Source organism: Zalophus californianus, chromosome 12 (genome assembly GCF_009762305.2).
Source record: "Zalophus californianus isolate mZalCal1 chromosome 12, mZalCal1.pri.v2, whole genome shotgun sequence".
Classification (NCBI taxonomy): domain Eukaryota; kingdom Metazoa; phylum Chordata; class Mammalia; order Carnivora; family Otariidae; genus Zalophus; species Zalophus californianus.
This window is the reverse complement of record NC_045606.1, coordinates 100,835,538-100,862,714: the sequence shown is the minus strand read 5'-3', so window position 1 is coordinate 100,862,714 and position 27,177 is coordinate 100,835,538. Positions and strand designations below refer to the sequence as shown.

The 27,177-nt window shown below is 61.6% G+C and overlaps 3 protein-coding genes across 6 annotated transcripts; 1 reads left to right on the top strand and 2 right to left on the bottom strand.

The window, feature by feature from the left end:
• Positions 1-76: 76 nt before the first annotated feature.
• SLC4A2 (solute carrier family 4 member 2) lies at positions 77-15,942 on the bottom strand. 3 transcript variants are annotated; one of them, XM_027573811.2, is made up of 23 exons: positions 15,763-15,941; positions 13,412-13,525; positions 11,067-11,232; positions 10,698-10,939; positions 10,491-10,609; positions 8,823-9,055; positions 8,592-8,734; positions 7,442-7,622; positions 5,633-5,768; positions 5,383-5,548; positions 5,134-5,248; positions 4,823-5,007; positions 4,497-4,722; positions 4,127-4,342; positions 3,886-4,034; positions 3,566-3,760; positions 2,519-2,773; positions 2,305-2,394; positions 1,931-2,097; positions 1,124-1,377; positions 863-1,032; positions 406-579; positions 77-314 (listed from the first exon to the last, which is right to left on the bottom strand). In XM_027573811.2, the coding sequence occupies exons 2-23, from the start codon at positions 13,460-13,462 to the stop codon at positions 234-236; spliced, it is 3,714 nt and encodes a 1,237-aa protein (XP_027429612.2). In that variant the 5' UTR covers positions 13,463-13,525; positions 15,763-15,941; the 3' UTR covers positions 77-233. The 3 variants fall into 3 exon arrangements, with proteins under 3 accessions (XP_027429612.2, XP_027429610.2, XP_027429611.2); XM_027573809.2 differs by having other exon boundaries at positions 406-1,032; positions 15,763-15,942; XM_027573810.2 differs by having other exon boundaries at positions 406-1,032; positions 3,566-3,628; positions 15,763-15,942.
• Positions 15,943-17,616: 1,674 nt separating this feature from the next.
• On the top strand, positions 17,617-21,907 carry CDK5 (cyclin dependent kinase 5). Its single transcript, XM_027573808.1, has 12 exons — positions 17,617-17,754; positions 18,406-18,494; positions 18,587-18,654; positions 18,814-18,874; positions 18,972-19,028; positions 19,736-19,831; positions 19,987-20,061; positions 20,243-20,339; positions 20,516-20,585; positions 21,262-21,322; positions 21,429-21,509; positions 21,629-21,907. The coding sequence occupies exons 1-12, from the start codon at positions 17,718-17,720 to the stop codon at positions 21,713-21,715; spliced, it is 879 nt and encodes a 292-aa protein (XP_027429609.1). The 5' UTR covers positions 17,617-17,717; the 3' UTR covers positions 21,716-21,907.
• Positions 21,908-23,006: 1,099 nt separating this feature from the next.
• ASIC3 (acid sensing ion channel subunit 3) lies at positions 23,007-26,793 on the bottom strand. 2 transcript variants are annotated; one of them, XM_035723315.1, is made up of 11 exons: positions 26,260-26,793; positions 25,394-25,544; positions 25,057-25,184; positions 24,706-24,907; positions 24,551-24,607; positions 24,313-24,460; positions 23,940-24,031; positions 23,750-23,829; positions 23,586-23,657; positions 23,346-23,404; positions 23,007-23,214 (listed from the first exon to the last, which is right to left on the bottom strand). In XM_035723315.1, the coding sequence occupies exons 1-11, from the start codon at positions 26,791-26,793 to the stop codon at positions 23,136-23,138; spliced, it is 1,602 nt and encodes a 533-aa protein (XP_035579208.1). In that variant the 3' UTR covers positions 23,007-23,135. The 2 variants fall into 2 exon arrangements, with proteins under 2 accessions (XP_035579208.1, XP_035579209.1); XM_035723316.1 differs by lacking the exon at positions 23,586-23,657.
• Between the last annotated feature and the right edge of the window lie 384 nt (positions 26,794-27,177).

Here is a 27,177-nt window from a genome sequence, read left to right as displayed (position 1 = left end):
AGGGAGCGGGCTGGGCCCCCCCCCCCACTTTTCCATCCACGCATCCTTCCCATACAGAGACAGAAGGCCAGGGATAGGTGGGGGCCGAAGCACTTTACTGGTGGGGGAGTGGGCATGGTATGGGGACTTTAAATTATTCACTTAAATAAAAACGAGGGAGGGGATGGAGAGAGCACCCCCCAGCCCCTGCTCCCTCCGTCCATCCGTCCCTTGGCTGTCGGTCCAGGCAGCCGCTACACAGGCATGGGCATCTCGTTGTACTCGTCCACGCCCTCCCGTTCATCGAAAACGGGCTCCGCCTCATTAGCATCCAGCTGTGGGGGCGGAGTGGGTCAAGAAGGTTGACGCTGACCTCGGCCTGGGTGGGGGCCAGCGGGGCTGGGGGGGAGGGGCAGGAGGCCTTACGCATTTCATCTCTCGCTCGGTGAAGATGCGGGTGAGCACCACCATGCGGAGGGGCACCGTGAGGATGAGGATGAAGGGGAAGGCCAGGGAGGCAGCTGTGGACATGACAGCCCAGAGCAGGGCCAAGCAGAGCAGCTGCAGGGCTGTGAACAGGTGCATTCGCAGGGTCCGAACCTGGGGGTGGGTGGCATATAAGACAGGTAAGCCAAGGCTTCTCCCCAGCATTGGGAGGGCCCTGGTCCCTTGCAGGGCCATCTGGGCCTGCCACCTCCAGAAGATGGATGACCCTTTCTCCCTCCATGGGGATGGGGGCGGCAGTGCCTTTTTGGGTGCTTACCAGAGCCAGGTCCGCACAGACTAAACAGCGGCTGAACACGGGGCAGCTGGGGGACTGGAGAGTGACCCCCACAGACCAGGATGGGGCAGAGGCATGGGGCTCTTCCAAGTGGGGTCTTACCTTCTTGACGTAGGTCACGTCTGGGTGGTGTTTGGGGGGCATGAGCAGCAGATGCAGCCGCTCGTAGAACTGGATCCCGTTAAGGGAGGTAACTCCCATATACAGAAAAATTCCAAAGAGCACAGCCAGGGGTATCTGCCGGAGCAGATCCCCGATAACCAAGGAGAGACCTGGGTGGGGGAGAGGGAGGAACAGCTGGCCCCAGGGCTCCGCACCCCCACAGACCGCCCTGGGGAAGGGTGGAGCAAGAGGTCAGCGTACCTACAAGCAGGGCAACCAGCAGGCCCGTTACACGCTGCTCCTTGACCTCCTGGATCTTGGGCTTGTCCCCGGGCGCCACAGCCTTGCTCATGACGGTGAGCGCGTTGGCATGAGTGACGGAGCGCACGGTGGCAGCAGCCAGCCAGGGCAAGCCAAAGAGGGCACAGATGCCGCCCATGGCCACAATGAGCAGCAGGTCCAGATGGAAGCCGGAACCCTTCTGCAGCATGCGCTCCTTCTTGGAGATGATCAGCCTGAGTGGGACAGGCACTCCCTGATGCCCAGCCAGGCAGACAACTGTCTTTCCAGAGCACCCAGCCAGGAGCCTCTGTCTGCTCTCAGAACCTGACGGTCGGGCCCTGCCCAGTCCGTCAGGACAAGAGTTCTGTCGTGGGAAGAGACCCTCTCCATGCCGCCCTCCCTGCCCTTCAGGACAGCTTCCGGCCTCTACTGTGCCCGTCCCAGCAAACGTCAGTGGAATGTTCTACTGCCTACAGAATAAATTCTAGGGGCGCCTGGGTGGTGCTGTTGGTTAAACGTCCAACTCTTGGTTTCAGCTCAGGTCGTGATCCCAGGGTCATGAGATCGAGCTCAGCACAGACGGTTGGCTTGAGACTCTCTCCCTCTCCGCCTCTCAAACAAATAAATAAACGTTTAAAAACAAATAAATTCTAGGGGCCAGCCTGGTATCCTGGGCTTCCCTCACCCAGTGCACCCATATCTCCTCGCCTCGCTGGGGCTCCAGCCCTTCCACAAACAACATCGTTCGTGTCTACAGAGCACCCCCCCTAGGCGAGGACCACTCACGTGGTGATCTGCGTCTCCATGAAAATCAGGATGAAAACCAGGATGGCAGGCAGCAGGCTGGCAACCATCATCCACACGGGGAAGGAGCTGTTCTCCCCCAGAGGGTTGATGACCCAGCCCCGCTTTTCTGGGGCTGTCACGGACACTCCACTGGGCACGCTCAGCTTCTGTAGGGCAGAGGGCGGGGCCAGGGGCCGGTGAACGGTGGAGGGGGAGCCCTGAGGTGTGCCGGGCAGGCCGAACACCGAGGGCGTGCTATGGGGAGAGGCCTGGTGCCTGCGCAGTTGAGAGGCAGCTCTGGGGTTGGGCTGGAGGGGAATATCCAGAGCCCAGCGCCAGGCGCCATCTCCACCGCTGCCTGCACCCCGCTTTACCTGCGTATAGGTGTCCTCAATACTATAATCCACAAGCACCATGATGAGGATCGCGATGGGCACCCCAAAGTCCCCAATCACCCGCCGCACCTGTGGGCAAGCACCGTGCTCAGAGGCCCCCTGCCCCGCTCTGGCCCAGACTCAGCCACCCTTTCCGGCCAGTTCTCCCCCCCTCCCCCCACCACCCTGACCTCGGGCATCTCAGCCCACACACCCGGCCAGGGAAGAACCGGCTATTCTTGAACTTGCGCAGGAAGAAAGCGATAAAGAAGGTGCCAGCCATGAGCACCAGTGACAGCAGGGCGGTGTTGGGCTGGCCCCGGGGCCTCCCCTGCCCAGCTGGCCCCGGGGAGCTCCCATTCCCCGGCCCCAGCGTGGATCCTGCCCCATGCCATGTGCTGTTCTCGCCGCTGTCTGCCTCAGAGCTGTTGGAGACCGAACAGCCGTGGAGCGGATGTTCCTGGAAGATCTAGAGAGAGGACAAAGGACTCCATCAGCCAAAGTGGAGAGCTGTATGCCGAGTGGGGCAGGCAGGGGAGAAGATGACAGGTCTGGCCTTAAGGAGCTTGTTTTTTTGTTGTTGTCTTAATTTATTTATTTGACACACAGAGAGAGAGAGAGAGCACAAGGAGAGGGAGGGGTAGAGGGAGAGGAAGAAGCTGACTCCCCTCGGAGCAGGGAATCTGACGCGGGGGCTCGATCCCAGGACCCTGAGATCAGGATCTGAGCCGAAGGGGGACATGTCACTGACTGAGCCACCCAGGTGCCCTGGGGCTTGTCTTGTTGATCAAGAAAATGACTGGTGACCAGATGCGAGCAAGGGAAACGGGATTCAGGCAGCTGGGGGCATGGCTGCAGCCAGGCCTGGACCAAGGGGGTGTGTCCTCTCCTAAGCCTGCCAGGGGCACAGCTCTGAGGACCAGACTGTGACTATGTGTCATCTCGGTGGCCTTTCTCTTTGATACTTCTAGACTGTCTGCCACCTTAACAAAAGGACGTGTTACCTCTGTTATTAAAAATATGTGAGTTTCTAAGACTGACCTGAAGTCCCGGGACGTGTGTTGGTGACAGGGAGGGTGGAGGGGGGCCGGGAGGAAGAGCCAGCCCGTGCTCTGTGGGCTCCTTGGACCACAGCCCAGGGCAGCTCTGGGCTAGCCTGGGCCCTCCTACCCCGAAGTGAGAGTGCGGGAGGAGCAGAAGGCTCGCTCCGGTCCCGAGGTCTCCCCCCTCCTGACCCCAGCTCGCAGCAGGGCCTGCTCACCTTAACCAGCTTGTAGAATGTCTCATAGATGAAGATGAGGGAGATGAGGAATGCAAAGATCTCCTGGGTGAAACGGGAGACAAAGCGCACCAGGAAGCTCCCCTCCAGGGCCACCATGAGCAGGGCCAAGAGCACCAGCCAGAAGCCGATCCACACGCGGCCCACCAGGTACTCTAGGTTGTTGCTGCTGCAGAACTGGGGGGGCGTCCAGTCAGGTTCCAGAGCCCGGGGGCTAGCAAAGTGGGCGTGTTTGGGGAACAGGAGGGGCAGCTGGAGCAGGGCAGGAAGAGCCAGCCCCCTACTAGCCTGTGGGCCCTTACCGAGAAGAAGGCCTCCTCAAAGACCAGCAGGGGCCCGGAGAAGCCGATCACCAGCAGCGGCTGGGCCCCCAGCAGGCAGAAGACCACACCCTGGAGCGCCGTGGACATGATCAGCTCCGACACCCCAATCAGGTCCTGAGTCTTCTCTCCTGGGGTGGCAGGAAGTGGCTCAGGAGCTGGCAGCCAGGGCCCTGGGCGTGCCCTGCCCACCCCACCCCCGCCCCCCAAAGCTGCTCCTTACCCAGCAGTCCCCCGAAGGTGATGGCAGGAGACAGGGCGGCGAAGTAGATGAAGATGACTGCAGCCAGGCACTGGGGGTCGAGTGCGTCTCGGAAGTCACTCAGGTAGTGGGGGTAGCGGCGCCGCACATCTCGGATCAGCCCCCCAAAGGGCCGGCCCGTCCGTCGGAGGGGATCGTCTTCGACTGCACCTGCCACCTCTACCATCTGCAGGAGCGCTGCAACCCGGGCCTCCGTCAGGGCGCCCGCTGCGGCCCCTCTGCGCTGGGCCCCCTCCTCCACGTTCACGCAGACCACCCCGACCCGAGCCCCAGAGCTCCCGCAGGGTGCGCGTGTGCGCGGTCCCTGCCCCGGGCCCATACTGGCCCGTACCCTTCTCTTGTGCTGACTTGGGCTCCAGCCCAGCCCCAGGGGGCAACAGGCGGCCCTGCTCCTCCCGTTTCTTGAGCATCTGGCGTTGGAAGTGAGCAACGGAGCGCAGCAGTTCCTCGCCCTGCACTTCCGAGGGCGGCAGCACCACGCTGCAGTCCAGGAAGGCGTTGATGGCGGTCAGCAGGTCCTCCCGCTCGTCGGCCAGGTAGGCTGCCTCGTGGAATTGCTGCCAAAGCAGGCCCAAGGCTGGTGAGGGTGCGGCGCGAGGGCCGGGGGAGAGCACGGGGCGGGGGGCGGGCATCCCGCGGGCACCGGGAGGGCCTGACCTTGTCAGACATGAGGGTGGAGATGGAGCGGCCGATCTCGTGGTAGTCCATGTTGGCGCTGCTCGGGCCCAGAAGCAGGAAGAGGAAGCGCACGGGCACGGGCACCTCCAGCACCGCGTCCAGCTCCACCGCCTCTCGGAGCCGTACAAAGGCCATGGTGGGGCGGGATAGGAACTCCACGCAGCCTAGGGGCAGGGTGCCATCATGGGCTAAGGGAGGGCGCAGGCCGCCCCTCAGCCCCCGGGTGGCATCAAGGCAGGCCTGGCCATTGCCACCCCCCCCCGCCCCCACTGCAAGACTTGCCCACATACCCACAAGAACCACTGTGGCCTCGGCATTCTCGGGGATCTTCTCTAGGAGCTTCAGTTCGTGCTTGGACTTGGAGCGAGTGATGCCGGCTGGTGGGGCTGGAGGTGGTAGCTCTCGCTGGGGATGCAGAAGAACGGAGCTCAGCCTGGCCAAGGAGCCCCCCACCACCCCCCACCCCCGCATGTTCATGCCCGGCAGCCAGCGGGGGCGGCTGGGACCTGAACCAGCCAGCGCCACCCCATTCCCCTCACCTCTCGCTCCACCTCTAGCCGCGTCTCAGGAACACCTCCAATGAGAGGCTCAGTGACATGGGGATCACTCTCAGCCCCCGGGCCGTGGTGATGCCCCAGCAGGGAGCCAAGGGAGCCGGCTGAGATGTTTCGAGGGAAGGAGAAGTCCTTCTCATCACTCGGGTGGCTGGAGGAGCAGAGGGCGGTGAGGGAGGGAGGGCAGCGGCCAGGGCAAGGGGCGGGCAGGCGGGGGCAGCAGGTGGGGCCTCACCTGTGTTTCAGTAGCAGGGCCCGCAGCACATTGGCTCTGTCCTCAGCCTTGATCTGATCGGAGATGACCATCTGCTCCACCACCTGGTGGGCCACCCCGGGCAGGGTCTGCTGGTCCAGGTCCAAAAGCACAGCCCCTGGAATAAGGATGGCGTGGACGGGCCCTCATCCCCAGGTAAGAAGCAAGGGCAGGGCGTGGAAAGGAGAGAGAACCGAGGACGAGGGGGCGGCCAGGTAAGCATGGTCCGGGGACGGAGCACTGGCCCAGAAACCAGTGAGCAGCGCTCAAGACCCAAGCCCCATCATGTGTCTGACCCATCACATCCGTTCCTTCTGACCCTCTCTCCCACAGGGATGTGGTGGGGCTCAGCAGAGGCCACCGAGGCAGGGCCCTCCCAGAGGAGGAGGAGCACGCAGCCTCCGCTGGGCTGCGCCAGGCTGTCCACTCAGACGGGGCCACTCTTTGCTGCTAGAGGAAGTTCCTCCTTTCAGCGAGCCACATGTTGCCTCCCTTAACATCCACTCTAGGGTCCTAGTTCTGCCCTCTGAACACAACACAGCCCATCTGTGGCCTTGAGCCATCTGAAGATGTCACCCTCCAGCCTGGGCACCTCAACTTCCCCAAGTCCAACAGCTGCTCATGGGACAGTTTCCAGATCTTTCTACTGGTCACTGCTCTGAACTACTAAATTTATACAGAAATGGAAGTCCTCTCAAAAGTGACCAGGTCATCTTTCTGTCAAGGTCAACTTGCAGGAACGCAGAACTAGACAACAAATAGAACCATTTAAACAAAAACGGAGGGGCACGTGGGTGGCCCTGTCAGTTAAGCATCTGCCATCAGCTCAGGTCATGATCCCAGGGTCCTGGGATCGAGCCCCGCATTGGGCTCCCTGCTCAGCGGGGAGTCTGCTTCTCCCTCTGCCTCTGCCCTTCCCCCTTGCTCGTTCTCTCTCTCTCTCTCTCTCTCTCGTGATTTCTCTCAAATAAATAAAATCTTAAAAAAAAAAAAAATGGGTGTGACAACTAATAGAACCAAAGGCCCCTGAGCAGCCAAAACAGAGATCACAAAGCCCAGCGATAAAGCACCTGCATCTTGGCGCCTCACCCAAAGCCTGAGAGCCTCCCTCAGAGCCTATTTACTCCTGGTTTTGAAACAATTCTGACAGCAGGTTTCTGAGTCCTCAGCTGCTTAGAAATAGGCCTTCTGACAGCAACTGGGACTGACTTCTCCAAAGGGAAGGAGGAAAGAAACACAGAGCAGAGACGTTCAGAGACCTCAAGAGTCTTGCACCTTGGACATTTAGTGAAATTTACATAGCCCTCGGGGCGCCTGGCTGGCTCAGTCGAGACAGCATGCAACTCCTCAACTCGGGGTTGTGAGTTCGAGCCCCATGTTGGGTGTAGAGAGGACTTAAAAATAAAATCTTAAAAAAAAAAAAAAAGACCTTACATAGCCCTATAGATTAGATCATTTCAGAAAGGTTTGCATCAACGTTCTTTAAAAACATGTCACCATCCCAAACATACCAGCTTCAGTTATCTGAAAACATCACTTAAAGGAGCCATTTGCTAAAAATGCCAGATAAGAGAGAGTGGTGTCAACCCTGCCCCGCAATCACCAATGACAGAGCCCAAGCAACGACAGGCTATATGACATCATGACGAGGAGGCTCCTTCCCAGGCTGGGGTAACATTACACACTGTGCTGCTCAAGACACCATCTGGGGGGTTTTGGTCCTCAGAGAACAGACTCAGTCAACAAGATTTACCCAGCGGGAGGGGAGAGGGGGCGGGCAGGGCAGGTTACCATGGGCCAGGGTCCGGCGGAGCTCCAGGAGGCTGCGGAAGGAGAGGGAGGCCACATGCGGCTTCCCCCAGCGCTCCGTCTCCTCCTCCACATCCTCCTCAAATTTGATCCAGCGTGCTGTTTCCCGCCACTGAGGCTCCTGGTTTTTGTCCAGCAGCAACTCATTCAGTTCCACAAATACCTTGGGATATAAGATGAGGGGCACAGCAAGGTCAGAGCCGGTGGGGCGCAGGGACTGCTCTCTAAGACAGCCAGCGTCAGGGTGGGCCTGTGAGCCGGCACGGCCCGGGACACTGTACAGGGCACAGGCCTAGCAAGATCCTAACCAGTCTGATCCTCTCTTTGCCTCATCTGTAAAATAGGAATAATACCACCCACCTCAAAGGCCTGTTATGGGGAATCAAAAGAAAGCCTACAAAACACTTAGCACCGTCTATGACATAGTAAGTGCTTGACGAACGATCACCACACACATGCACGCACACTGGAATGTTGTATGCTTCCACGTATATGCATCCAAGAGCTGACAAAACTGGCTGAGCACGACAGAAGAGCCGTCACAGCTGATGGGACTGAGTAGAGGCACGAAGGAAGAGAGTGCGGAAAACGTTCTATGTCTAGGCAGTTAGCCAGCTGTTTACATGTGCAAAAAGTCACGGAGCCGCACACACAGCCCCAGTGCACTTCACTGGATGCTGTTAGACCTCAATAAAAAGGTAAAAAAATCCCACTGGAAGGGGTGGGGTTGAGGACCAGAACGCTGGAGTCCAAGATGGGCAGCGTCATTAAGGAACTGCGTGATCCTGGTCAGTCACTGTCCCTGATTTATGGCTGCTGCCACCTGGGCTATGTACTGCTCTACAGAGCCACCTCTGGCCCAAAGGGTCCTCGAGCTCCTCACGGCCAGCTGCCAGAAAATGGCCGTAGTATAGAAATCAACAGTGTCTAAGATGGGACTCAGAACCCTAACACCCCCATCAACAATGTCAAGGACTCTTGGGCAGTGCACAACCTTCACAACCGCAGATGGCAGCCCTGGTGTTCGCGATTATTGCTGGTGTGTGTGTGGGGGAGGGGGGTAGATGGGGGGAGCCTGTGGGGAGGAAATGGTTGGGGAGATAACGGAAGGGCAAGAAGTGGAGGACAGTACCTCGTGGGGCTTGTGGGGGGCCCGGGGTCGTGTCCGAGGCGTGGGGCCAGGCTCGCGCCCTTCCCGGCCACCCTGCCCAGACCCTTTGGCATTCTTCCGCACCAAGTGCCGCCGCACTCCAGGAACGTCCTCAAACCGGTGACCTACAGGAGGCAGGGGGACATGGTCAGGCTCCCGCTTTCTCTCCCTCCCGCTCCCACCAGCGCTGGGCTTGGCCCGGCCAGCACTCACTTTTCATGAGGTCTAGGTCGGCGGTGGCCAGCGTCTGGGCCTCACTCTCGTCTGTGGGGACTCGGGGCAGCAGCGCCTGTTCAGCCCCCGTCATGCTCCCAATGCGCCTCCTCTCCTGCAGGTTGTAGCTTCGGTGCCCCGGCTGTGCCTTGGTCAGGGGACGCGCGGAAGCTCCCCCGTCATCACCTCCTGCCGCGCCGCTCGCCACAGCCACCACCTCCTCCACCGGGGCTCTGGACAGACAGAGCGACCGTGAGCCGGAGCCATGCGGGGGAAGGCGGGGAGGGGATCCCAACCGGCCCCCACCCTCCGCGCTGCCCCACTCTCGGTGGGCGCGGACATGCAATGGTGAGCCTCCCACTAGCGGATGCGGCCCCGCGACCTGGCCCTGCCCTTCACCGGCCGCGCTGCCGGAGCGGTCACACCAGCTCCCTCGGACCACCGGCTGCTCGGCAGCAAGGCAGAGCCGAGGCCAGCCTCCTGCAGGGTTGGGAGAGCCGAGGTCTGCATCAGCAGCCCGCGCAGGCCCTCCTTCCCCTCCTGCGCACACCCCTCGCTGTGGGCTCAAGACGGTCACAGGTCCCAAGTTTCTAACCAAATGGAGGAAAGCAGGTAAAGACGGGCTTTTGAAAGTGTAGACGGCTCCCTTGCGGTCATGAGAATATGAACTCGTCCTTACAGGTGCCAACTTCTGCGCCGGGCCCCAAGCCAGGATGTCTCCTTCCTCTCGGCCACTGCGCCCAGCCCCTGCCACATCATGCTAGCCTGCTCTCCCACAGCTCCAAGCCCGTGTCCCCCATCCACGACGAGAAGAGTCCCCCGACAAGCTTTCTTCCCCTACACCCACCCCCGGTGCTCTCCGTTCTCTTGCACCCCTGCCCACAGATCTGACCCACTTTTCCAATGTCGTGCACTCCCCGAGGCCTCCGCCTGCCCCTGGCCCCTGGCCCCTGGCCCGCCCGCCAGCGCAGGCCCCCGTGCCGACGGCCGCCGTGGGCTTGGCGCCACCCGCCCCGCCTGTCTCCCCAGCGATTCCGGCAGCCCCCTCCCCCTTCCCTGCAGCCCTTCACGCTGCCTGGCACCCAGAAAACAACAGGTCCACGATAATGGTGACCTTGAGACCCAGTTCAAAGTGATTTCCTCCAAGAAGCCTTCTCCAGCTAACGCCCCCAAACTCCAATCCCCCACTGATACGGACATTGTGCCCAAATCTGCCCTTCAGCACAGTGACTTCTCTGATGCCATTTCCCAGGGTGGACTGGCAGCTCCCCAAGAATGAAAGGGAGTCTCCTAGTCTTCTCACACCTTTGGGACCCCAGGCGGGTACTCAGAGGTTACCAATCCAATCCCTGACCCAGCGCTTGATGCCGCGCCACCTGAGGTCACAGGAGGGGGAGAAGGTACGGGTGTTTAGACTGCACACCTGTCCTGTTTCAGAGTAACCCACACTTAAACCTTATTTCACAATACCCTTTAATCCCTACGACCACCCTGTGAGATAGGATCTATTATTCTTGGTTTGCACACAGGAAGGCTCAAAGAGGTTGTACTTGCCCAAAGGGGCAGGGCTGGGATTTGAACCCCAGCCTGAGGGTCCTGAGGCTCATGTTTTTGCCCCCATCACACCACTGACACCAGCAGGGGAGGTCTCTATCTGGGGACACTCACCCAGTCTGGGCCCCTTTGCTGGCCCGGGGAGCCGCCTCCTGGTGGGGCAGCGGTGGGGGAGGAGACGGACTGGTCCTTTCTGCCTTCCGGTCAGCACCTTCGTCCTCCTGGAGAAAGAACTGGAACAGGAACCCACGGGAGCAGGTGAGGCCAGGCCAGGGACCCTGAAGAGACGCCCCCCCCCCCAGGAGCCCCGCCCCAACTCACTTGCACCGAAGAGGGTGTGGAGGCAGGGGATGGCTGGGTGAGTGCCCGGGCCCCCTCGGCCTCACTGGCCTCCTCCTCATCTTCCTCCCCCTCCTCAATGGTGGGGGTCTCCCCGGTGGGGGAGGCTCCAGGGCGCCGGCGAGGCTTCCGTCCCGGGCCCTGGGGCGTCTTGCGGCGCCGGGTGTCCGGAGGAAGGTGGGTGGACAGTGGGTGATGGATGTGGTGGGAGGACTGGCGGTGGTCTGCGGGGAGGAGGGCACCTGGCTGCAGGCGGGCGCAGCTTCCTCCCCCTGCCGTCCCAGGCCTGGGTCCCTCCCACTAGACCCCAGCCTAAGTGCCCCTGCCTCCTCCTCCCCGACGCCCCCTCACATTCAAAGTCTTCCTCCCCATAGCTGCGGCCTGGCTCCTCTCCTCCTCGGGACCCGGCCTCTTGTAGGATCTCCTCAAACCGCTCCACGCCCAGGGTGCGGTGAAGTTCATCTTCCTCCTGCTCAGGGAACCCGGGGGCTGCAGGGCCCAAGCTCTCCGGCTCTGGCTGTGAGGAGGAAGGGGTGCGGAGGACACACAGGGGCTCACCAAGAGTTGTACCCCGAAGCCCCACCCTGCGCAGTGCTGGAGCTCCAGGACCGCCCCAGGAGCCTTCCCCTCAAATGCCAGGGACCCAGAGCCCCCCGCCCCCACTCCCTAAGCAGCCTTCCCCTAGGTTCCAGGACATCTGAACCCTGGCTGTGCTCATTCTGGTCAGTCCTAGGGCAGGTGGAAAATCTCAGGAGAAATCCCGCATCTCCAGCCCCGAGGTAAGGTGTGTGAACTGGCCAGTTCACATGGCTGATGGTGAACCAACTCCCTCTGGCCGGAGCACAACTCCCGGGCCTGAAAAGTAACTTCTGGAGGTGCCCAAGCCGACTGACCGAACTCTCTTGAGTCAAACTGAAACCTAGCCCCGGGATAGGAATGCAGCGCTTCACCTCGTCAGGAATGCCCCCCACCCCCAGCTGCACCCCACCGAGCCTGGGGCCCCTCAGCCCCCTCGGCCGCTCGCTAGCCCCGCCCCTCACCTCCCCCCCCACCTGAGTCATACTGCAGGAGAGGAGCAGCGGACTGCGGTGGCGGCGGCCGGTGGTGGCGGCGGCGGCTGGTGGTGGCGGCAGCAGCGCTTTGGAGAGCTCAGCCTAGCTAAGCAGCCTGCTGCCTAGCCACAGTCTCTGTCCAGCCCCCACCACCCCTGCCAGTCTCAGCTCCAGGCACCGCCAAATATTTGCTCAAGAGCTTCTGGACCTCAAGGGCATCGGGATCTCCGAGGGCGGGGTATGGAGCCCCCTCCGTGGCGGTGCCAGTGGCCAGAGCAAGGAAGAGCGAGGGGAGGAGGGCTAAGGGGAAGGCGGGTCCTGGGGAGACACTGAGGTGGGGACAGGAGCGGCAGGGATACTGGACACAAGATACAGGAGTCAGGGGCTTGCCTCCCACCCCCCCTTGCTTCCTACCCCCCCATCCCAGCAGCTCTAGCCTGCTTCCCCAAGCTCCGGCTCCACTCTCACCAGAATTAGCAGCGGGAGGAAGGTGGCGAGAGGCGGCTGAAGCGAGTGAGCACGGGGAGCTAGCCAGGGTGGGGGCAGGGGGGTTGACAGCCCCTCGCACCTGAGGCCGCAGGAGGAAGTCCATGGCCGGCAGGGGTGAACTCGGGAAGGAGGGGGAGGGGACCAGCCTGTGCCCCTTCCCAGTCACGTGCCCTGCTGGGCCAGATGGCCAATAAGGGGCTGATTATGGCACTTGGGGTTAATCATTACACTCCCCAGGAAAATCAGGAGGGGGCCACGTGGGGCGGTGGCCACGTGGGGCCGCGCAGGGCGGGCCGGGGTGGCACGTGGGGCCAGGGGGCGTGTGTCACTGCAAGCAAACCCTGCCCAGAACCACTGTGTGAGGACGCTGCCGCGGCTGCCTCTAAGGCTGGGTCAGAAGGGGTCACCAGGTTAGAGACCCAAGGTCCCCAAAGTTCCTCTCTCTCTGTGGCTAAAGAACCACCCGGATCTTCAGGAGACAGCCTCCAACTCTCTCCACAGGACTGAAAGTGGCAAGACCACCCCATCAATACCCATCCCAGACCCCCGAGACCCGGACAAGGCCAGAGGAGGGATGGCAGCGCCCCTCCCCAATCCATCAGAGGCTCCCCTTCCTCCTGAGCCTACACACACACACACACACACACACACACACACACACACACACACACACACACACACACACACTCGCTCGTGCGCGTGCGCGCTCTCTCTCTCTCTCTCTCTCTCTCTCTCTCTCTCTCTCGGACAAGGCCAGAGGAGGGATGGCAGCGCCCCTCCCCAATCCATCAGAGGCTCCCCTTCCTCCTGAGCCTACACACACACACACACACACACACACACACACACACACACACTCGCTCGTGCGCGCGCGCGCTCTCTCTCTCTCTCTCTCTCTCTCTCTCTCTCTCTCTCTCTCTCTCTCGGACAAGGCCAGAGGAGGGATGGCAGCGCCCCTCCCCAATCCATCAGAGGCTCCCCTTCCTCCTGAGCCTACACACACACACACACACACACACACACACACACTCGCTCGTGCGCGTGCGCGCTCTCTCTCTCTCTCTCTCTCTCCCCAGTTTGACAGTGGACCCTCCCCCAGAGCACCTGTGGTGTGGGAGGGGCAGTGGGGTGGCCAACCCAGCCGGCAATACTCACAGTACAGAAAGAATCTGCGCCCGAGGCGGGGCGCCGGGGGGCGCTGTTCATGGCCAAATCTTAGCCCTTTTCACTGTCACTGCGGCTTTCAGGGCAACAAGGCGGCGGCATAACCTGGGGGGTGGGGGGGGGAGGACGGATCACGTGAGAGCAGGCCGCCAGGCACACAAGTGCCCCGGCCTTGCTCAGCCCCCCAACGCACGCCCAGCCCGGGGGAGGCCAGGTCTCGGGAACATCCCGCCAGCGGGCACCGAGGGGTCTCCCTGCTGCTCAGGATCCTCTGGACTATGAAGGGCTTTAGGGTGCCCCATAGAGGCCAGAGAGCGACAGAAAAAGAGTTATTTACAGGAAGAAAAGAGAAAACAGAGAGAAGAGGATGGGGGGGGGCGCGCAGAGGGCCAAGTGAAGAGACCGAGAAGGCGGGAGAGGCTGCAGAAAGGGGGGCGGGGGGCAGGAGCCACGGCCCAGACCTACAGAGAAAGCAGCAGAAATCAGGGTGGGGAACGGAGGAGGGAAGGGAAGGGCAGGCTGAGCCAGAAACGGGGGCAGCGACCGAATGTGGCGCCCGAGGTGGGCTGAATGGGAGAGGGGTATCTTGGGGAGAGGGAGACAGCCCGCGGAGCAGAGAGGGGAGGAAGGGAGGGAGAGACTGGAGAGAGCCGCAAACAGCAAGCATGGGGAGGGGGGGGCAGAGACACCAGACCCAGGGCTGGGAGGAGACCCAGGACTGTGCCCCCTCCCCTGATGAGGGAGGCTCCCTGGGGGAGGGGCAGGAGCCCAACCCCACTCACTCAGTGGGAGGGAGGAAGGGAGCCGGCGGGCACAGGCAGGACAGACCTTTATAATGGGGGAGGGGCACGTGACGGACTGGGAGGAGGGTGGGCACAGAAACCCTGAGGTTCTGCCCTAAGGGGCAGTGCTGATCCCTCCCCTCCCCTAGCCTGAGGCCAGGAAAATCTGAGTGGCAGGGCTGACGCCCTCCTGACTGTGACTGTCGGGGTGTCTCAGGAGGGCACTGTGTGTGGTGGGGAAGCAGAACAGTTGCGGTTAAGGAACTTGACGGCAAATCAGGGTACTCATTCCTAGTGGGGGAAGCGGATGTGGGGGGGGGCCTGCACTCAAGGTTCTCCAAAGTACTGAAGCTCCCCAGTGTGTTGTTGGGGGGTGTCAGGGTTGCCCGACTTAGGGCTAACTCAGGGATAAGACAGGTCAGTGTAGGGTCAAACGATATAGGTCTGGGGGGTCAGTCCAGGGTGGGGAGCCTGGAGCAACAAATTCCTGGCAAGCACTCCAACTCAGCTGACGCTCTCTTCACCTCCCCCTCGGAGGCCTTCAGCCAGGTCACATTTGGTGTGGGGGACAGGGGTACTGAGAGGAGGGACCCCGGTCTGAGAAGGGTGTGTGGTGTCTTGGAGCACCTGCAGGTGCCCCACTCCCACTTCCAGGCTGTGCCCTCTGTGTACTCCCCCACCCCCCCCCACCCCCGCCCCGCCGTCCCAGAACACAAAGCAGCTTCTGTCCAGAGCATCGGTGCCGATAATCCGGGGTGGGGGCACATTCCGGGACCGGCCCCGACCGGCCCAGAGGATTAGCATCTCCCCCACCCCCGCCCAAGGGATTAGCACCCCGGACCCCCACTTGGGCATTAACCACCCCCCAAGTAAACTCGTACATTCCACAGCTCTTCGATGTGGGGCTGGTGGGGGTAGGGTGGGGGATGGAGAGAGGATAAAGTGGATTTCAGGCAGCGCCGCCCCTAACACCCAGCACCGGGCTTCCCAGACAAGCCAGCGCGCCGCACCCCCACCCCCCCCCCCCGCCCCGAGTCAGGTCCGACTCTCCGGACTCGTCTTTCCCATCCCCACCCAGTTGCTCCCTCTTCTGCCCGAACCCCTTGTCCTGACCTGACCCGCCACCCCCTCCCTTCCCTGCTCCACCTCCCAACCCGGAGGTCCGGCGCAGCGGCCCGGGGCCACCCCCAGCCTAGGCACCCTGAACGGGCCTTAAGAATAGAGTAGGGGGTCGTAGGGGAGGGGTGTCGTCTGGAGCTCGCCCAGGAATTGGGAAGGCCGGCGGCGCCTCCCAGAGACTACCCCCTCCTGGTGGCAGGGGGCGCGGCACCCTCACTTCAGGTAACTCTAATAAGCGGACCCCGGATCCCGCTCCCTACTAGCAGTCCGCGCGCCTCCGCATCCTTCTCCCCAAGACCTCGCTTCCCCGCGCCCCAGTCCCCGCCCCTTCCTCTACTTCCACTCCCTCCCTGCTCCGAGTCCCGAGTTCCCCCCTTTCCTTCCCCCTCCCTTCCTCCCTCCGCGGCCCTGGCCCTCCTCCGCCGCCACCTCTCCGCTTACCCGCTTGCTCTGGACTTCGTGCCCCGGAGGTCTCGGGATCTCTCCCCCTTCTCCGGCGCCCTCGCGCGCTCCCAACGACTCCCTAGTGCCCACCTCGGGGCGCACCCCCGCCGCTCCCAACTTCTCCCAACTCAACTTTCCCCCGCGCCGCGGGCAGGCCAGCCCCCTACGTGCGCGCCCCCCGGCGCACCGTGCGCGGCCCCGCCGCGGCGGGTGGGGAGGCGGGGAGCGGGGCCTGAGACCCGGGAACGGAGGCGCGCTTCCAGGCACCGCCCGGCACCGGGAGCCCCGCGCCCCAGCGGCCACACCTCTGTCCGGCTCAGTCCCGTGAGGCAGCCGCCCGGGCTTCCCCGCATGGGACTTGGGCACCCCGGGGACGCCGTCTCTTGACCGCATTAGGTACCTCTGGCGGAAAGGAGCCCGCCTCACGCTGGGAATCCCAGACAGGAAAAACGGAGACACAAAGATGATCAGGAAATTCGGGGCGGAGGAACTTGAAACACAAATGCATCGGGGTCAAGATCTCCCCCTACCCCCAATCCCCAGTAATCCCCAGTGCCTCCAAGATTAGGCCCTGTCTTTGCTTGGGATGCGGGAGGGCGGTGGCGATAGGGGAGATGGCTCCTGGAGGTTGGATTTCCATTACCCTGAGCTGACCTAGACTTTCCGAAACCGGGAACTTCTGCCTCAGTGATTCCCTGCGGCGACCTCCTTCCTCGAACCCTATTATAATCAACATCTGCCACTAAAGATTTCTGTATTTCTGGGTTTTCTCAACTAAATTATAAATTCCAGATACAGAGTATACTTTTTTTAATATGCCAGTACGTGAAATACAGCATTGTGTATGCAGAGAACGTTCTGATGATAAACAAGTTAATTAACAAATGTTTATCACCAACTATGGTTCTGGTGCCTCGGAGTGCTGTTTGGGGCCGTTTTTGTCCAGTTCACAGCCCTCAAGAATGCAATCATGAGACAATTAGAGAGGAGCGCAAGAAAATCTATAATCAACTCCTTAAGGGATGAGGTCAAGGCTGCTCCAAGTGTAGCATCTGTCTGTGCTTCTGTCTGTTGAGGGCGGTAGCCAACCTGCCAGCCCTCGGCCACACCCTGGCTGACTCCGGTGGGCCCGGGTTCTCCAGACTGGTGTGGAGGGACTGACTCCCAGTGTTCCAGCCAGTTTGCCTCGGGACGTCACAGTGTTGCGAGCAGCTGGAGTCGGGTGGGCTCCGAGACGACAAACGGGGCTCAGAGGGCAGACGTTAAATCCAGAGGCACACCTGCCTCTTTTCCTAGCCCTGTGGTTCAGCTGGTCCCTGGGAAGTCGTCACCAAGGCATGGCTCGGAGCCATTTCCCAATCAATCCTGAGGTCTCCAGATGGCCTGGGGAGAGGTAGGAATCCGTACTGCGGTTGTCAGGAGGTCGTTAGAACCTCAACACCATCAGCCGGGTCAGAGCGCACCCATCCCGGCCCGGGATGCAGGCCGCCAAACCCCAAACCCCAGAGAGCGCCCACCCCCACCCTACTGCGTTCTGGAATGTTTAGTCCCAGAGAGGCCCTTTTCAAAAAGAAGGTTGTGATTACAGAAAGGAAGAACCAGAGCAGGGCACCCTGGGAACCTGGCGTTACGGCGCCGAGGCCCGGAAAGCGGACACGCGATGCTTCCTGGGACTTGAAGTCCAAGGTTTTCCTCCGTGGTCGAACCGGAGTCCCGGGAGGCAAGTGCTGCAGAGAGCCTTGGCGCAGCCTGCTGGGGGTTGTAGTCTTCTTGTTCTCTAATGCCCCGCACATTGCTGGGAAGTCTGGCCATCCTTGGTACTACATGCCCCAGAAGCCCATGCGCAGTCAGGAGGGCGGGGCAGGGCCGGGGGCTGGGGTGCCGCCTCCTCTGCAACGCCGGGGCCGGAGTCTTAGAACCCAGGGCCCGTAGGGGTCCCCGCGGCTGCCGCGATGCAGAAATACGAGAAACTCGAGAAGATTGGGGAAGGTAATGGGACTACGAGATGTTCTTGCAAGATCTTCCTCTACAGACCCGTCAGCATTCCTTGCAGCCCTGGCTCCTCTACCGTCAGCAATACCCACAGGCTCCGACCTCAACACTGGCTGCAGCCTTGGCTCCGAGCTCAACACTCCTTGCAGACACCTGTCCTTCCCGTTAGCATTTCCCGCAGACGCCCCTTCCCAACCTTAGCACTTCCTGGAGACCTACTTGCCGACCTTAGCACTTCCTGCATCTCCTGCCCCTAGCCTCAGCACCACTTGCAGAGCCTCACCCACCCCACAGCCTCAGTTGTCGATGCAGACCTCCGACCTCATTTCTGCCGGCCCTCACTCTTCTCCCAGGCCTGCTCCCTATTTCCAGACCCTCCGGCAGCACCGCCTTCATTACAGATCTCCTTACCCCCGCAGCTGCAGCTTCTCCCTGCTGCAGACACCCTTGAGCCATCTGCAGGCACCTTCTCGGCCCCATCCTCCCTCAGAGTTCCTCCATGCTGAGCCTTCACCCTGAATCTCTCCCCTTACTCCTCCAGGCTTCACAAATAACACACTCCCACGCTGCCTGCTCGCGGGACAGGGACTTCCTGGGGTGGGAAGGGTGTCCCATCTTTTACGCTCACCCTTGACCTTCTTCCTCTAGGCACCTACGGAACAGTATTCAAGGCCAAAAACCGGGAGACCCATGAGATCGTGGCTCTGAAACGGGTGAGGCTGGATGACGATGATGAGGTAGGACTGGGACAGCCGGGCCGGGGAGGGGGTTGAGGGCCCAGGTTGGGTGGGATGTGACTGTTGCCCGCCCGGCCCCCTCCCATGTGTAGGGAGTGCCGAGTTCAGCCCTTCGGGAAATCTGCCTACTCAAAGAGCTGAAGCACAAGAACATCGTCAGGTGTGTAGATGGGCAGGGTCCTCCTTGCCTGTGTGGTCAGTTGGAGGAGGGGGGCTTCAGAGATGGGCTGGGCTGATACTGGGATCAGGGTTGGGCTGATACAGGGACACGAGGCTGAAGTTTGCAGACCTGCCTGGCTGAGTCCTTCCTCCTCCCTAGGCTTCATGATGTCCTGCATAGCGACAAGAAGCTGACTTTGGTTTTTGAGTTCTGTGACCAGGTGAAAGGGGAACGTGGGGGACAGTAGCCTTGGGAGGGTATAGGGGCCCACACTGAGGTTAAACTCTGTCCCGTTTCCCACCCCCATCCCTTTTTAGGACCTTAAGAAGTATTTCGACAGCTGTAATGGTGACCTGGATCCTGAAATTGTGAAGGTGAGGGGCTGGTATCCCGGAGACTCAGTGAGGCGGGGTGGGAGTCAGTCTTCAGTCTACACACTCTCTGAGCACCAAGTTCAGGCCCTGAGCAGGGACACACTGGAATGTCAGGGAATGAGAAGACCCTGTTTCTGCCCTCCAGGAGCCTCCCTCTTTGCGAGCATCTTCACATGGTCTCTTTGATCTGACGGTAACACTCTGATACCAGTGATGTGATTTGCACTTGAGAGATGAAAAATGAGATTCAAAGAGATACGGTCATTCATTCATTCATTCAGCCAACAAATACCTATTGGATGCTTTGCTGTGTGCCAGGCACTGTTCTAGGCCCAAGACCAAGTGCCTTGTGCCAGGTTCCAGGGGAAGCAGTGCAGATTGATAATATAGCACAGTATATATATTGATGGCTCCGAGGTGTGTGCTTCCATGAGGCCAGGGAGGGGAGAGATCAGTGGGAAGGTAAGAAGGCCCACTAGGCTGTAAGTTCCAGAAAGATTCTGACCGGGGCCCCCGCGCACTGTTCACTTATTTATACCTAGCACAGTACAAAGCAGGTCCTCCATAGCGAATGAATGATGTTGCTGAAAGATGGGTGGGGTTTTGAGGCAAAGCAGAGGATGAGGAGGGGAGCGTGGCCCACCGCAGGGGTCAGCTTCCCATCCAGAAGGTCTGATGCCCTCCCCTATTCCTCCCTCCCCCCACAGTCATTCCTCTTCCAGCTGCTGAAAGGCCTGGGATTCTGTCACAGTCGCAACGTGCTGCACAGGGACCTGAAGCCCCAGAACCTGCTAATAAACAGGGTACCTCCCGGGGAGAAGGTGGGAGACGGGGGAGGCTCAAGTCACAGGCTGGCTGGCACAAGTGATGAGGGGAGCTGGGCTGGGAGGCAGAGGCAGGGGGCCTGCCCTGAGACTGTTGAAAACCCCTCTCTGCGTCCCTTTCCATCCCCCCTCAGAATGGGGAGCTGAAATTGGCTGATTTTGGCTTGGCTCGAGCCTTTGGGATCCCTGTTCGCTGTTACTCAGCCGAGGTGAGCTGGGGGTGGGATGGGGTGTGGGATATGGGGCGGAGGGAGGGGGTCCCCTCCCAGCATCTTTCCTCTCCTACTCCAGGACCCAAAACATTATTTTCCCCTCCTGACTGAGCCCCTCCTCACCAGTCCTCTAACCGGGGGGCGGGGGGGGGGTCGCTGTGGGCGGGGTCTTCTCCAGGTGGTCACGCTGTGGTACCGCCCACCGGATGTCCTCTTCGGGGCCAAGCTGTACTCCACATCCATCGACATGTGGTCAGCCGGCTGCATATTCGCAGGTGACAGGCTGGGGGTCTGCAGAGACACTGTCTCTTCCATTCAAGTGGACAGATAGAGTCTGGAGTGTCTGCTCTGGGGAAGGCCCTTGGGGATGGGGATGGAAAGCACAGAGGGTGCGATGGGAATGGGGGCTTCTTCACGTGCCCCCTCCTCTCACACCCTGCTCCTCTCCCAGAGCTGGCCAACGCCGGGCGGCCTCTTTTCCCTGGCAATGATGTAGATGACCAGTTGAAGAGGATCTTCCGATATCCTTCGACATCTCCCTTCCCCTCGAGCTCTCTGAAGGGGAGTATGGGGGGGTGGGGGCCCCTGGCTGGCTCTGTCGGTAGAGCATGTGCCTCTTGATCTCGAGGGTTGTAAGTTTGCGCCCCACGTTGGGTCTAGAGTTTACCTTAAAACAAACAAAGAAACAAAAAGCCCGTGGAGCTCCAGCGTGCAGGGAGCGAGGGTGACGATGGGCTGGGCCAGGATAGGGCATGGCTTTGGACGAGGGGATGGAGGGCAGAGGGTGGCGGACACTCCGATGTTCTCAGGCCTGATGGAAGCTGCCACTTGGAGAGTGTACGACCTGTAGACAAGGAGAGCTCCCTGGGGGAAGAAGCCACGAGCATACTCCTCCAGCTGAGAAGTGAATCCTTAGGACAAAGGAGCCAAAGTCAGCAGCCAGGATTATTTGTGGGCATAGGAGAGGGCTGACTGGGTCATCAGGAGCAGACATCAGGATTGAAGTCAGAGTAGCGGATGTGTGTAAAGTGCCTGGCGCGCCGGGGACACCATGCGTGTGCTGGGCCTGGCCTCTGTCATGAGCTGTGGGATCAAGTGAGGGGTCTGGGGATGGGCATGAGGAATCCCCACCCCCAGGAGGGGAAGAGCCCCTTACCTGCCCCTTTCCACCTGAGTGATCCTTGACCCCATGGACACGCTTCTGGGGACACCAACTGAGGAGCAGTGGCCTGCCATGACCAAGCTGCCAGACTATAAGGTACGATGGGGAATGGGGGGGGGGGGTCCTTTTTACTTCACAGCTCTAGCAGCTCCAAGCCCCCATACCTTTGGTCTGACTCTCCCCCGCCCCCCCCCCCCCACAGCCCTACCCGATGTACCCGGCCACAACGTCCCTGGTGAATGTCGTACCCAAGCTCAACGCCACGGGGAGGGACCTGCTACAGGTGACTGAGGGCAGGGGTAGAGGGTGGGTCCAGACACTTGTCAGGGGGGCTGAGGGAGCGTGGGGCTCTCGGTGGTCGACCCAGCCTGAACCTGCCACGCCTTTTTTCTGTGCCTTCAGAACCTCCTGAAGTGTAACCCTGTCCAGCGCATCTCTGCAGAAGAGGCCCTGCAGCACCCCTACTTCTCTGACTTCTGCCCCCCATAGGTGCCAGGACCTTGGCCAGGCTGGGGCCTGGCTGATTTAAGCCCCCTCCTGGGAGGGGAGGAAAAGCAGGGGATGCACGGTGTGCTGAGCCCCGGCTGTGCTGGGCCTGGCCGGGGTGGAGGTGCCCTGGCCCGTGTTCTTCACTCCCTCCATGGACTTTATTTAATTTCATAAATTGGCTCCTTTCCCACAGTCTGGCTGATGTGGTGGTAGAGTGGTTCTGAGAGGGGGCGGGCTGGGGCCGGGGTCTCTGCTCTGCCTTACCGCCCTCTGCGGCCTTGCTTCCAGCTCAGACCCAGCCCAGCTATCCGGTCCTTGCTCCCCTACCCGAAGTGGCCTGAGAGTGGGTGCTGGCGGCTCTGACCCTCACCCTGATGGCTGGGCTCGGGGGCAGCACCCCCCACCCCTGTGCCTATGCTGGCACCTACCCCCCCTTCCTCCCTCTGCCCAGGAGCACCAGTCCTGAGGGGTTCGGCAGCCAGGGTCAGAGTAAGGATGGGCTCCCACCAGGATGGGGAAAGGAGGACCAGGCCTTCGTGTGGTTCTCCCCATCTCACATGTGCGTCCCCAGCCCTTCCTTTTTCATTGCCCCGCCCCCCCGCCGCCCCCGCAACCCCAGGTCTGCAGGCTGAGGCCAGGAGAGATCCAGAGAGGTGGTGAGATTAGGAACCCCCTTTCCCCTGCCCCCACTTTCCCAATATTTGGGATACAGAGAAAGAGCAGGGACATGGGCAGTAGTTGGGGCCTGGATGTATTCTTACTGGCAGGAGTGGGAAGGGAGGGCCCCCTGCCACCATCTCGAGCCGGGCCCTTCTGCTCTCTGGGGAGGTTGGGGAAACAGCCGTTCCCATGGAGACATGTGGTGTGCTGGCACTTGGTCTCAAATACGAGAAAAGAGTCCTGATCTTCCCAGGCAGGACAGCAGCTGGCGTTCTTGGAAGTGGGTAGTTCCTCCTGTCCTCTCCCTGCCTGCTCCCCTACTTCTTGCCAGGCTCCGGGGCAGAGCTTTCTTCTAGCTGTTCCCTTGTGGTACCCCAAACATACCTGTCCTCCTGCTGACTCCTCTCTGCCTTGACACCTGGCTTTGGGCTCCATTCTCTCTGAGATGCAATTCTGATCAGCTCATTCACACTGAGCTGCAGATGACGGATGCCCTCTTAACTACTCTTTTTTTCCCAGAGAGATTTGTGGTGGGTGACTGGGACCCACCTACATTTCAGACACTGCCCACTGGATGCTGGCTGGCAGAGGTCTTCTTTGGCCTGAGTAGGGATGACCTTGGCCTGACCAGTCTGCCTGTAAGAGAACCGGCCGAGGCTGATGCACTAGAACTTTATTTGGGGTGAAGATGGCAGAGACACGAGCAGGCGGGGCATGTCCAGGATGTCAGGGTGCAACCCTGAAGACACAGACGCCGGGTCTAGAGCCGTGTGACAAGGTAGCGGGTGCGGTGGGATGCCGACAAAGTCTTGGTGACAGCACAGGGAGGGGTGGGAGGCCTGGGGGACCCAGACCACAGCGCTGGGACAGGAGGCCTCGTACCCACTGCCCTGCCCCCCTGAACCTGAATGTCACCCTCTAGATGGGACCCGCCCCTCCTCCCTTGAAATAGGGGGCCATTTCTCGTTACCTGCGGCCCGGGCTGAGGTGGGGACCTGGGGTTCGGTGGCTGCCCAGCCCTTCCTGAAGCTGTGGGAGGGAAAAAGGGTCAGAGGTGGGAGGAGTCCTCCCTCCCAGGACCAGCCAAGGTCGCTTCACGCTCCTCCCCCACCATCCTTTCCTCAGCCGGGTAGGGATGGTGTTCTAGGCTTCAGGGGGAGGGCTGAGCATCCATGTTGGAGATGGCAAAGAAGGAAGAAGGGCTTGTTACCAGATTGGTGCTAGAATGCCTTTGGGAGTGCTTTCGGTTCCAGAAGTATCCCAGGACCCTGTCTCGGAACACCTGGGGGCAGGCAGTGGGGGGAAGTGGCCAGTGCACATCCTCCTCCTATGGCCTGATTCCTTTCCCCTCCCCCAGCTGGGGCTTGGGCCCACCTCACAGAGGTAGTCCAGGATCTCAAGGATGGTGAGCAGGCTGGCTCCGACGAACAGCCCCATCTGGCCCCCAATGTCACCTGCAGAGCCCAGGTTACCCATCAGCTCACAGCCACATGCCCTGCCCACACCTCCCCAGACTCCTGGGTGTCCTGTGTGGGCACACACACACACACACACACACACACACCAAGCAGTTCTGACACTTCATAGGCCTTCTTCTGCTCCACTGTCTCATAGTTGAGGGCCTCAAAGAAGATGTCCAGCACCAGCACATTGTCTCTGGAGGAAAAGAGAACAGGAAAGCTCGCTGGACCCCCTCTGGCTCCAGCTGCAGGCAGGAAACAGGTGCGCGATCCGTCTGCCGTCTGTGTGACTCCTGAGAGCCCTGGGGCGGGCGTCATGGCCCCCGTTTGCAGGAGAGATGGTGTCAGAAGGTTCACCCGCTTGCCCAGAGGCCCAGGAGCCCTGTGGTGATGTGCAGACTGGTGTCCCAGCCGGGTGTGCGCGCGAAGGCCCGTCCGCAGGAGGGTGCCCGCCCCGCCCCCGCCGGCCCGGCTCACGCGATGTAGGCCTCGCTGCGGTTGTGTTTCCGGGCCAGGTAGCGGGCGGAGGCGCGGCTCGGGATCCGCACCATGGAGAGCTCCTTGGCGTAGCGCGTGCTGGCGCACGGGTTGGGGCAGGTGCACGCGTCCTTCCGCAGCATGGCGTCTAGGGGCCACAGTCGCCTGGGTCAGGGCCACTCCGGGTCGCGGGCGGAGCGGAGCAGGGGTGGGGATGCGGGACAGGTTTGCGCCTTACCGAGCGCCGGATTGGCGCAGTCTTTGTACTGCTGGGGGCTGCACACTGGCGCGCCTCCTGGGGTGGTGGGGGAGGAGAGAGCTTCGGGAAGGGCCCCCTAGGGCCCTTTGCCCCCCCCACGCGGACCCCCTCCTCCGCCCCCACCAGCCCCTTACCAGGCATATGCATCATTCGGCAGCCGCACTTCCGAGCCACGTAGCGCGTCTCGCAGGCTAGGCGACACCCCATTAGACTATACGGAGGGTGGGGGCCTGGGCTGGGGCTGGGGGCCCCCAGGGGACCTGAAGGTTCCGGCTCAAAGTCAGCGTCCAGAGATGCGGAGCTGCAGTCGCCCCAGGGTGGTGGCAGGAAGCTCAGCTGTAGTGGGTTGGGTTAAGGAGGCACCCAGGTACGATGTGAGCTGTGACCGTGCGGGCATGCAGAGGGATGGGGGCCCCAGGACGGTCTGAGGTGTTGTGGGCTGAAGGAGGGGGTTGGGGGCCTTGGTGGGGTGGGGGTGGGGATACTTGCTGCTGCTGGCAGGACACAAAGGTCTGGTAGCCAGGGGCTGCCCCGAAGCCCTGCTGGTCGATGGTGGGCGGCTCCTCCTGGCTGTGGATCTGCACTCGGATCCCCACCTCAAACGGGGTCTCCTCTGCAGGGGTAAAGGGGGACCCTGAGGACTGTGTCTCAGGACAGCCCCGGCTGCAGCCCTCTCTCCCCAGGACTGCAACCAACCAACCCTGCCCTCTTCTCACAGGAAAGGATGTGCTTTGGGGTCCTTCCTAGTGCCTCCTCTCCTTCCCAGAGGCTTTTGTACCCCACCTGTGCCACCCTTCCAGCCTGACCCGCGTGCCCCCATACCCATGTCCCTCCACACGGGCAGATACTCATCCTGCTGCACATCCAGCATGATCTCCAGCCCGTTGCCCATGCCGCCCTTGGGAGTGGTGAGAAGCTCTGCCCCATCGGCGCCCGAGTTAAAGGTGTAGCACTGACCCATCCGGGTGAAGATCTACGAGTGAGCAGACAGGGGACAGACCTCACCAGGGTACAAGGAGCCCAGCCAGCCTTTTTACCCAGGCAAACCTGAGAACGACGAGACCTCTCCTCTCCCTGCCCTCCATTTGGTCTCTTTGACCGCTCGACCCACATCTCAGTGCCCTCAGTCCGTCCCTCCTACCGGCACATAGAGTCAGACCCTCATGGGCTCCCATCGCTCCAGCCCCTCCTCCCCTTCCCAGACCCCACAGCCCCCAACCCAGGGAGCAGCCTATGGGACAAGTGTTTCTTTGGAGAATGGCAAGAAAGGAAGGGGGTCTCGGCTGCCCTCCTCCAGGCCTAGCAGAACATTGAAGACGTAGAGGGAAAGCAAGCCGACTCGCCCAGGCAGAGAGGGCTCTTCCGCCCTAGAGCAGTCCCACTAGATTCCCCCCAGCCCCCAGAAGCGGGGTCTCCACAGACCAGAACTTGGGCCCAGAGCCAGCCTGGGTGAGTGCCCGGTGCTGGGAGGCACGACCTCGCACACTGCGGTCCAGCTGAGTGACGGGGGGAGGACCCCAGGGAGCAGTCTCCTGCGCTGAATAGAAAGGCCCTGGCAGGGCGGGGAACCTGTGGCCTGGGTGGGAAGGGAGGGGTCCCGGGCACGGCTGTTAAGGCCCCCCGGCTTTGGAGGAGCCTGGGCTGGCATGACTGGGGGATGGTGGGTCCCGGGCCGGTGACCAGCTCACCGCGGTGAAGTTCTCGGGCCCGCACGGCCAGCCTCGGTAGCGGCAGTCCAGCAGCATGTCCTCCAGGCTGTGCCCGGCCCTGGCGTACAGTCGAGCCATGTCGAAGGTGGGACTGGGCATGAAGCCGCGCGGCGCGGGGGGCTGGCCCAGGGCGCGCAGGAAGGCGGCATGCTCGGCGGGCTCCACACCCAGCAGCGCGGGCCCGGCCCAGTGCAGGTCGTTGGGCGTGAGGCGGGAGCGGCGCAGCGGGTTGATGTTGCACAGGGTGACGGCGGGAAAGGTGAGCCGGTGGCTTTCGCGCTCGTCCAGGGCTGTCTCGTGGTGGAACTCCCCATAGTAGCGCACCCTCTCAGCCACTTGGTAGAGGAAGGCGGCCAGCGACAGGAGCACGGCGGCGGCCCACAGCCCTCGGCGAGGCGTCAGGCCCCCGGGGCCAAAGACGTGGCCCAGCCCGTGCAGGGTGCAGCTGCTGGCGAACACGCGGATGTCCGAAGCTGGCCGCCGGGCCTCCTGCGGCCCGGGATGGGGCTTCATGGCCGAGGCCCAGGGTGGGGGACACTGAGAGGGCCGGGGACGGGTGACCAGGCTGCAGGGGCTTGGAAGGAGGAAAGAGGGTCAGTCTGAGGACCGGGAGGGGCTGAGAGGATTCGGGTGGCCAGGTGGGGGTCACTGCGGGTGAGGCGAGGGGAGGAGAGGGTGGGGGAGAGGAGCCCAGCCCGAGGGGTGCGGAAGCACTGGCGCAGCAGGTTTGGCTCGACGGTCTCCAGGAACAAAAGCTGGGGCTCCGCTAGGCTCAGCGCCGGACCGGGGGCGCGGCCGGAGAGACCAGGTAGGGCGCTGCCGAGGTGGGAAGCAGGGCTCGCTATGCTGGAGGCTGCTCTGCTGAGCCGGAGCTGCCGCAGAGGATTGGGTTACAGC

Bases quoted from the DNA above. Each gene is read 5' to 3' on its own strand.
- SLC4A2 (XM_027573809.2), bottom strand. From the start codon at position 13,462: ATGAACAGCGCCCCCCGGCGCCCCGCCTCGGGCGCAGATTCTTTCTGT. The intron at 11,233-13,411 runs GTGAGTATTGCC...TCCTCCTCACAG, and splicing joins GCGCAGATTCTTTCTGTACT to CCAGAGCCGGAGAGCTTGGG. The intron at 2,395-2,518 runs GTGTGTGGGCTG...GCTTGCCCACAG, and splicing joins GCCGGTTCTTCCCTGGCCGG to GTGCGGCGGGTGATTGGGGA.
- ASIC3 (XM_035723315.1), bottom strand. From the start codon at position 26,793: ATGAAGCCCCATCCCGGGCCGCAGGAGGCCCGGCGGCCAGCTTCGGAC. The intron at 24,032-24,312 runs GTGAGCCGGGCC...CTTTTCCTCCAG, and splicing joins CGCAGCGAGGCCTACATCGC to AGACAATGTGCTGGTGCTGG. The intron at 23,658-23,749 runs GTGGGCCCAAGC...GCCTGCCCCCAG, and splicing joins TCCTGGACTACCTCTGTGAG to GTGTTCCGAGACAGGGTCCT.
- CDK5 (XM_027573808.1), top strand. From the start codon at position 17,718: ATGCAGAAATACGAGAAACTCGAGAAGATTGGGGAAG. The intron at 20,062-20,242 runs GTGAGCTGGGGG...GGTCTTCTCCAG, and splicing joins TTCGCTGTTACTCAGCCGAG to GTGGTCACGCTGTGGTACCG. The intron at 20,586-21,261 runs ATATCCTTCGAC...CCCCATGGACAC, and splicing joins CAGTTGAAGAGGATCTTCCG to GCTTCTGGGGACACCAACTG.